Genomic DNA, 10,034 nt, shown 5'->3' with positions numbered 1-10,034 from the left:
CAAACTGCTTTTTAAAAAGATGAAATCTGGGAATAGCGTAGTTTATGGAGGGGGAGGTAGGTCAGAAGCCGTCACACACCCCCATAGACGTTCGTAGAACAGCCAAGAAAAAAACGGCAATAGGAGGATCAGGACTCTAGAGGGTGCTCCCGTGCAACATACATAGTGAAAGAAGAGTGGGAGGGGGGTCTCTCCAACAGTGAGGAAATGTATAGTAGGGAAGAATCAACCAAAAAGCAAATGCTCAGTTTAAGTGCAAAAGGAAACATAATAGATTTACCCATCCTAAGTTTGCCAATACGCGGAGAGGATTTCCCTTTGCCATCTGCTTATTGGGTAAACGATGCGGCCCAGATGTTTCAGCGGCCTCTGAGGTTTCCAGGGAGAGTTTCGCAAGGAGCGCAATCGAAGGCTGGGATCGAGTCCCTCCAGCCTCCCCTTCACGCGGGTGCGGCTTTGCCTGTACAAGCGCTAAAAAGAGCAACTCGAAAGCGACAGAAAACGCCAGTGGAGGGAAAGGAGAGAGAAAACAAAATCCTCCGCTGGAAGAGGGCTACTTAAAAAGCTAGGGGGTGAGGTGGGGAATGGGGAGGCTGTGATCGCAATCCGCGTCCCCTTTTTATTTCTGGCGATTCCTGCAAAGATTGTGGAAGTCTCCGTGGGGTTGAAAATGAGCCCCTCCAAGCGTGGGACTTGCGTCCTTCGGGAGAAAGAGAAACGCGAAAGAGACGATAGAGGGATGAGTTTGATTTCGGTGCTTCGTTTTAGTCTGGGAATAACAGAACTTTATAAACTTGGATAATTTTCCTCTCATTTCTGAAGAAGCAAAAGATTTCCGGCCCCAAACTTTTATTTATTGCTACAATTAAAGGGGCAAGAAAGAAGTTTTTATCTGGAGTCCTTGATTAAGCTATGAGTAAATCCACCCTTTTAGTAGTCGGGGGAAGCCCGCCCTCCACGTGTTCTCGTTAAGTTACTTCCCTTTTTCCTGGGGCTTTCGTGTACTTCGTCTTGAGAAGTTGCCGTGAGTAGTTTCTTATTACTTTTCAAAAAATTAATATGGAATTAATATGTGGACCATCCCGTGCCTGCCAGTTCTCCCCTGCAGCTATCCACCGTCCTTCTCAGCCAGCGCAGGTCTTCTAGATGGGAGGATTTCAGGGGAGAATTGCGGACAGGAAAGAGTTTGCAGTCAATCTTGCCACGATGAAAGTGCCCAATACGCGCAAAGGCGCCGTGTAAACTTACAAATATTCAACATTTCAAGTTCACCTTCAACGGTGGGTGGATGGATCGATTTTAACGTTGACTTCCCATTAATACAGCTCAAGAAGGAAGAAGCTTCCTCTTAAGATCTGTATAAATCCTAACTGGTGGGATTAATTCCGGCCATTGAGTCAGAGTTTTAAAAATCCGGAGCGTTATTAGGTGTAGTTAGCACTTTATTGAATCGCTTCCCTGCTTTCAGGGTTTGTCAGGAGTTTTGTTAGAAAACTCAGTCTAGTGGTCCAGTTGTGTTCTGATGAGAAACCTCCCCACATCAATGAAGCAAAGGTGCGATACAGATCCCTGTTCTTGTGTCCTTCCCAGTAACTTGTTCTGTCCAAATCGGTATGAACTTGCTGCAAGGTGTCAATCAGCATCCATGCCTGATGCCTTTAGATCCATCTGACAGTAACAGGGCAAGAGTGCAAGGACAATAAAACCTTGCCCGAATGAAAAATGCCATTCAGCTGGGTGGATCTGAGGTGGTGCTAAGATGAGAAAGACACTTTTTGCGTTGAAAAATTTAATATGCATGTTTTTCATGTTCTGATTAGCCTTTTCTCCCTGATATCTATGGAGATTCTCAATCCTTCAGGTCATGGTTGTCCCAAAGGAGCTTTTCAAAAGGAAACTGGAGTTTTGTGGAGGGTTTTCTTGAAAACCTTTCACTTCTCAGCAAAGAAGCTTCTTTGGTTCTGGCTGAACTGTTGGGATAGGAAAGATGTTTATCCCAGATGTACATCTGTATGTTTTTATTACCCAGCGCCCTGAACCCTACTGGCAATCTACTTCAGTTTTACTACAGGCAAATACTATCTCACAAAGTGAGATTAATGAGAAGCACCAGAATTTGCCTCCTTGATGTTAAGACATTAACTTTTCCTCACTTGTTTGTTTGCAGGTAATTTAAATGTGGCAACACTTCCAGCAAGAATGGCCAGTGGAACCATAGTTCTCATCCCCTCAAATGGAGCAAACATAATCCAAACGGCCCCTGGATTGCCCACGGTTGCTCTTCAGGCATCTGGAGCAACTTCATATCTTCAGTATGGAGCTCAGCAACTTGGACTTTCCACCAATGCTCCTCAGCAAGTCCCACAAAAGAGTCCTTTGGAGAGATTCTTCAATGCTGAGCCCAAAGTGCTTGGGGTACGCATGCGTTACTTTGTTGTCCATTAAGATTTTACTGGCTAAGTAAAGACCTGTGAGCTCCATGTTGAAGTTAGGGAAGTTAGTTTGGCTATTGTCTGGTTCTGGAATATACTCCAGAAACCTCTTTTATTCCTGGTAGTTTCTTTTTGTCTTTCTACAGAAATTCTGACTCTGATATGAAGTTTTTTTTTCTCCCTTCCCTCTGGGAAGTGCAACTGTTGGGCATTTCTCCAGAAGAACCTGGTCATAGATTGGCTGCAGCCCAGGGTGGTTGAAGTCTCTTTGTGCTTATGACTCTGCTTAAGTTCCTGTCAAGGAGTCTGTAGTGAGAGAAGTGACATTCCTCTTTCCAAGGCCCATCTTGATATTCTTATAGTCCTTCTTCCTAACAATGGTGGTGCCACTGTAGATCACTCTAGAATCTGGATCATAATTTGGAGTAAATGCCTGGTACATAGTGACAACAGTGTCCCAAGATGTCCCTTCTCCCATTTGAGTTTAGCATATTTCTCTTTCTCAGATTCAGTGAATGAAGTTGTGTTATTTTGTGTGTTTTCCTTCCGCAGGCTATCCAAATATTGATTGGACTGATCCATATTGCCTTTGGAGCTATCTCGCTTTATCTCTTTCCTTCTTACTATTTTTCCTTGTCTGCAATTGGAGGTTACCCCTTTTGGGGAGGGATATTTGTAAGTATGTGCACATTTTTGTTGAGTCATGCACCATGGTAGTAATGACTAAGGGATACTTATAGAAGTCCTGTTTGCATTGGAACCTATCTGGCTTCTCATGGGTGCCGGATTTTCTTTCTTTCTTTTTCTTTTATTTATTTTTATTTGTCAAGCATATATAAGATAACATATAAGATACATGAAAAGAGTAAGAGTAAAAAGGACCTAGGACAATGACGATAGGCACACTGGTGTCTTATGCACGCCCCTTACAGACCTCTTAGGAATGGAGTGAGGTCAACAGTAGACAGTCTCAGGTTAAAGTTTTGGGGGTTTGGGGAAGAAACCACAGAGTCAGGTAGTGCATTCCAGGTATTGACCACTCTGTTACTGAAGTCATATTTTTTGCAATCGAGTTTGGAGCGGTTTACCTTGAGTTTGTATCTATTATTTGCTCGTGTATTGTGATTGAAGCTGAAGTAGTCATTGACAGGTAGGACATTGTGGCAGATGATTTTATGTACTACGCTTAGGTCATTTTCTGATAATTTTCCCCTTTTATTTCCAGTGGACTACAATCATTTGTTTTTCTTTTTTGTTTTCCATAGTTTATTTCTTCTGGATCACTTTGTGTAGCAGCTGCAAACCGTCAAAATCGTGGTTTGGTGAGAAACCTGTGTAGCATTTGAATTTCTTTTATGCAGTTTCCTTGTAAGCACTCAGGACCTTTTATTGTGTCAATTCTCTTCAGATACTGCTCAGTCTTAAATCAACATTTGGGAAAGAAAAACAAACTCAAAACCCACACCCACTTCCTTCTTTGATCAACTTTTGCTTCTAAGTCCTGCTTCCATTGAAAGTTTTATATCAACAATAGAGAATGTTCAACCATCCAGAATTTGAGCCTTCCCTGGTCCCCATTTTGCGATGGGCTTCTTGCCAAGTTCCCTTCCTGATGTGCAACCTGCAGGTCCTATCAGTTCCGTGACAAAAACGGGAGAAGCCTGAGAGAGTCAATGACCATAATGTGGGGGCTTGTTCTACCAGAGCTTCCTTCGTTGCCACTAATAATGGTGCTAGTCCTGAGCAAAAGAGTGTCTTCTTGCATGCTCTAGTCTTGAACCAGACCTCCAACATGATTCCTTCTCCTACTCCTTAACAGAGGGTCCAGTTTCAGAAGTATTCCTATATGAAAGCAACATTAGAAAGAAGCCAGTGTATTAGGAGTAAAAGTATGGAACAAGTGTGGGAATCCTTCTGGGAATTAAAGGAAAGACAGAGCTGATGGTAGCCCTCCTGCACAGAATTTGCTTTCTCTTCCCTATTTCTCCTTGATTTAAAGTGTGTTCATGGTAGCATAGAAATGTTTTTGTCTTGTCTACATTCCTGACAGGGGAGAACTAAATACAGAGCAATTTTTAAATGTTCAAAATTCTCACTACTTGCTCCAAGGGTTTCTCCAGCCCCATCTCTCTAGTAGCCTCTCTGTAATGTTGTATAGCTAAAAGAGCATTTAACATTAACATTGTTATGAGATGGCCAGATTTCTCCTCACTCCAGCGGCTGTTCAAACGGTACCATGGGACACGCTGCAGAATAGGCTCAACAGACTAATGCAGTCTGTTATTATCACAGCTGCTTGCAATTACTGCAAGTTCAAGTCCCACCAGGCCCAAGGTTGACTCAGCCTTCCATCCTTTATAAGGTAGGTAAAATGAGGACCCAGATTGTTGGGGGCAATAAAAGTTGACTTTGTATATAATATACAAATGGATGAGACTATTGCTTAACACAATGTAAGCCGCCCTGAGTCTTTGGAGAAGGGCGGGATATAAATTCAAATAAAAAAAAAAGAGAGAGAGAATGCACTACACACTCAAAATGTCGAGAATTGCCTGCCGACAAGCATTTCATCATCAAAACCAAGGAGATGGCAAATTAATCAATATGTGACTACCCTTCAGAAAGCTGCATTATACTGAGTATTTAGAGATTTGGACAATGCTTTATTGGACAGACTAGTCTGCGGTGTAAGGGACATCAAATTGCAACGGCGTCTCCTTGCTAAGGCGAACCTCAATCTACAGATGGCGCTCGACAAAGCCCAAGTTGCAGAGATGTTGAGCCAATCGACAGTGGCAATACAAAAATCAAATAACCCATCATCCAGGAGGACACCTAAGTTGCGCACCCTATCCTTGGGGCCAATAACTCGCCTCCAACAGTCAGCCGCGGCTTCAGCTGACTGAATTGGGGTGCCGGCATCCACAGCCACTCCATCTTGGAGGGATTAAGCTTGAGCCTGTTTCTCCCCATCCAGACCCATACGGCTTCCACGCACCGGGACAGCACTTCAACAGCTTCATTGGGGTGACCCATTGGGGTGACCCAACCTGGGGTCACCCAGGCATTGTCAGAATGAAATCCCTCACCCGGAGTTATGTCTGGTGGCCCAACATGGATAAGGCCATTGCAGAATGGGTCGCTTCCTGAAAACCATGCCAGATGATGAGACCAGGGCCCCCCTCTGCTCCCGCATGAGAGTGGGAGATACCCAGGTCACCTGGTCAAGGGTCCACATCGATTTTGCGGGACCATTCCAGGGCTAGACATTTATGGTCGTCATCGATGCATATTCCAAATTGTTGGAGGTGGTTTTGATGCCATCAACAATCTCAGATGGCATCATCAGGGTGTTATTGAAACTGTTCATGACCCACAGACTTCCAGATATCCTGGTGTCTGACAACAGACCATAATTCACGGCCAACCAGTTTGAGACATTCCTGGCAAGTCATGGCATCTGCCATGCCCTGGTTGCACCGTTCCATCTGGCGAGTAATGGACAGGTAGAGAGAATGGTGCAATCAGCCAAAGAAACACTTGCTCAAATGGGCCCTGGGGATTGGCAAGCTCGAATTGCCAAATATTTGTTAGTCCAGCATGTCATACCCAGTGCCACAACTACCCGGAGTCCAGTCGAACTATTAATGGGTTGCCACCTAAGAACTGACTTAGACCGGCTACACCCAGAATATTCTCCAGGGGCATCCCCTGATTCAGCCAGCCAACTCCAGTCATTTGCTGTGGGAAACGGAGTCTACACACACAACTATGCCAGGGGTGCCCTCTGGATTCCTAGCCTAATTGTAGTCACTGGACCGCAGTCATACAGAATAAAGCTAGAGGACGGCCGCATCTGGCATCAGCATATCAACCAACTGCGTGGCCGTTTCAGCACCTCTGTCTACTGCCAGCTGGAAAGGACTCCGCCCAAAACCAACTCTCCACCAGACACATGCAAAGACTTTGAGGCTCCACCAAGATTGGAGCCAACAACAAACCAAGACAAAGACATGACACGGGTACTTGGAGAACCGGGAGCCAGTCAGCGTGAAGTCCCTATGGAACCAGTTCCATCTGTGCCGGAGATGCCAGAGACCAAGTTCTTGATGAGGTCATGGGGCAATCCAGGAGCAGCAGCAGCAGCAGTTGACCTGCTTGGTCAAAGCGCTGCTCCAAATGAACTGCGCAGATTACATTTGTTACAAAGAATAATGTCCTGACTTTTTTTTTTTATTTGCATTTATATCCCGCCCTTCTCCGAAGACTCAGGGCGGCTTACACTATGTCAAGCAATAGTCTTCATCCATTTGTATATTATATACAAAGTCAACTTATTGCCCCCAACAATCTGGGTCCTATTTTACCTACCTTATAAAGGATGGAAGGCTGAGTCAACCTTGGGCCTAGTGGGGCTTGAACCTGCAGTAATTGCAAGCAGCTGCTGTTAATAGCAGACTGTCTTAGCAGTCTGAACCACAGAGACTTGGTAGGGAGAGGTGTTTCATATTGTAATTAGTTACTGAAACCAAGAGCTGAAGTCTTCACTCTGGTCCGCTGTTTAAGCGGGGGAATTTCTTTAAATTGATTGGTTGCCTGGCTGACAGCTCCCTATAAAAGGAGTGCAGTCAGCTGGACCTTTTGCTGGTTGTTTCTTGTATTGAATAAAGAGCTTTACTGAAGATCACCTTGCATCTCTTCCATTCCAACCCAAAACCTAACCTTGACAGTGTTAGAAAAGTCTTCAAATGAATTGCGGCATTTGCCTTTCCACTGTGGAAAACCTTGTTATTGCTGCTGTTTGATTCCTATGATCTTAGAGAATGTTGTCTGGTTCCACCACTGACTGGTAATGTGTCATTAAACACGCACATAGATTGAATTCTGTCACTGTTTTATATTTGGGGCTAATTATTTTTATGCTTTGTATTTAATAAGACTTACGCTGACACTGTAATTGTAATTTCTCTCCTTCTGGTGTATTGCTGTTTCAGGTGAAATCCAGTGTAGGAATGAACATCACAAGTGCTATAATGGCATTAACTGGTATCATCCTGTACCTGTGTGAGATGATCACCAACAGACCTTCTGTATCTAACACTACAGTTATAAACGTAAGTAAACCGATCTGTTCTTATATATGGATAATTTTTTTTTAATGGTAAATGTGACATATTGTTTGATTATGTCCCTGTAAACATTTGGTAGTTTTACAGTAGGGCTTCAATACTCACACAAAACAAGAGTGTTTGACAATTCTATATGGAATATAATACAGCTGCACATGTTGAAATCGATGCCAGGTTTTCCTGCACCCCCACATCCTCATCCCTTCTTTGCATTTGCCACCCAGTTTTAGAAAACTGAAATTTAGGCAAGTTCTGAAGTGTGGACAGATGCAGAATGAATTAGTCTGCTGTGGGTTCTGTTCCTTGTGACTCTTGGGGTAATTCAGGAGAACATACACCCAAAATGTTCTACTGTGTTTGGGTCATCATAACCTGAACACCTTGTTATGGGGAACATGTCCCTTTAAATAAAGAAGCAGAGGAATTGGAGGTAAGCAAAAGAAAGCATCTTTCACTGACATGCAAAGCTAAAGGGATCACTGGGTACCTGGCCAGCAGAATGCCAAAGAGCCTAGAATTAGGAAAGATTATGGGTTAAATATCCTTAGAAAGATTATGGGTTAAATATCCTTAGAACATAAGAATAAAAATGATAAAGTAACGTACATCATAGTATGATCTACACAGCTGGGAGGTAACTTTTGACAGTACTATGGGATGTCCTTGCCATTGTCTGACCTAGGGCCTCCAACTTCCACATTCCTCCAAGGACTCCAATCTGACTTTTTTTTGCTAACACTATGCCCACTGTCTAGCATGAACTTTAGCCAGTTTTGTTACTAGAGCTGAGAATTTCTGCATCGGTAAAACTAATGATTTTGACCAGGGGTGTCAAACTCGAATTCATTGAGGGCTACATCAGTGTTGTGTTTGACCTCGGGGAGCTGGGGCAGGGGTGAAATGCTCCCAGTTCGCACCGGCTCACCCGATTAGGTAGTGATGGCGGCTGCTGGTTCAAAGGACCAGTAGCAAAAATCCCTGGCCCCGCCTCCTGCCTCTGCTGAGCCGCACCATCAGCAGATGTTTTTTTTTACTTTTAAAGGTTTTTCTTCAGCCGAAACATGCCTTGAAAAGTAAAAAAAAACCCTCTGATGATCGCGGGGCTGAGCAGAGATCATCAAAACCTTTTAAAAGTTTTTTTTTTTTAAAAAAAACCCTCTTCAGCCGAAGGGGAAAAAAAATCAAGAAAAAACCCCGAGGTTTTAAAAGCCTCCTCTGGCAATCCCAGAGGAGTTTCCTGCTCCTCATAGGCTTTTAAACTCACTTTTTAACAGCCCCCACTTACAAGAGCCCCCACTCATGCCCAGCCAATTCTCCCTCCTCACTTACCTATAATTACTGCTCTTTCGGGCTGGCAATGCCATGCTTTCTTCAGCTACTGAAGAAAAAAAAAGCTTTCTTTGACTTCCTGCTTTGCTGGCTGAGGAACTCTGGGATTTGAAGTCTAAAATAAAATAAAATAAAATAAAATAAAATAAATAAAATAAAATAAAATAAAATAAAATAAAATAAAATAATAAAAAAATAAAATAAAATAAAATATTTGTGCAGCTTTCTGAGATTTGGTATGTTTCTGTAGTGTTTCACTCTAACTACACAAACACACAAAATCTCAGAAAGCTGTATGTGGCATTTTGTGTGTGTGTGTGTGTGTGAGTTGTGTGTGTTTAAAGTGTGAAAGTTGGTTTTTGAGCTTTTTGTGGCTGTGTGAACTGTGAAGTGCAGCTGCTTTTACATTGTGTGTGAGTTGTGTTGTGTTGTGTGTGTGTAAAGTGTGAAAGTTGGTTTTTGATACCTCTTATTGTTTTTTATACTTTGTTTATTATTTCTATTATTTATTGTTATTGGCCACGCCCACCCAGTCATTTGACCACCAAGCCACGCCCATCAGTTAAGCCACATCCACCAGTTAAGCCACACCCCAGAACCGGTAAGGAAAATTTTTAGATTTCACTCCTGAGCTGGGGTGCCTATGGCCAGGGTGTGTCACTTATGTCAGGGGCACCTCTGGTAGCCTGAGCACTCAGTGAAAATGGGCTCCATAGGTCCATTTTTGGCTGCTATGGCCTGCAACCCTCTGCCAGCAAAAACGGACCTCAGGAGGGCCTTACACAGCTCTTGTGAGCTCCATTTTTCTGGGAGAGGCACTGCAGGCAGGTCCTTTGCTGTTTCCAGGGCAGTCCCGTGAGCTAGATCTAAGCATCCCGCAGGCTGGATCCGGGCCCCGGGACTTGAGTTTGACACCCCTGATTTAGACTGAGCGTTGGATTGTTCTTCTCTGCTTCATCCTACATGAACAGCATTTTGTGGTGCATAAAGAAGAAACAAGGCTCAGGTGTAATACCTGCTACTGTGCAATGATTTAACTTTTATCTGTTGATCTGAAATAAGGCTGATCCCCATTAGATTCTCAGTGATATCTGGAATTTCCCTTTAGAATGCTGCAAAACATGAGAGATGCTAATAATGTTCC

At 43.5% G+C, this 10,034-nt stretch overlaps 1 protein-coding gene across 1 annotated transcript in view; it reads left to right on the top strand.

Annotated features, from left to right (window-relative positions):
* The first annotated feature begins 673 nt into the window (after positions 1-673).
* Positions 674-10,034, top strand: part of LOC131185258 (uncharacterized) — a 30,688-nt gene continuing 21,327 nt past the window's right edge. The window contains exons 1-5 of the mRNA XM_058157677.1: positions 674-1,024; positions 2,168-2,415; positions 2,985-3,107; positions 3,698-3,754; positions 7,427-7,546. Coding sequence (XP_058013660.1) covers positions 2,200-2,415; positions 2,985-3,107; positions 3,698-3,754; positions 7,427-7,546 — 516 coding nt within the window. The 5' untranslated portion in view covers positions 674-1,024; positions 2,168-2,199. The remainder of the gene's footprint in view (positions 1,025-2,167; positions 2,416-2,984; positions 3,108-3,697; positions 3,755-7,426; positions 7,547-10,034) is intronic.

Source organism: Ahaetulla prasina, chromosome 1, assembly GCF_028640845.1.
Source record: "Ahaetulla prasina isolate Xishuangbanna chromosome 1, ASM2864084v1, whole genome shotgun sequence".
Taxonomy (NCBI): domain Eukaryota; kingdom Metazoa; phylum Chordata; class Lepidosauria; order Squamata; family Colubridae; genus Ahaetulla; species Ahaetulla prasina.
This window is presented reverse-complemented; position numbering and strand designations above follow the sequence as displayed.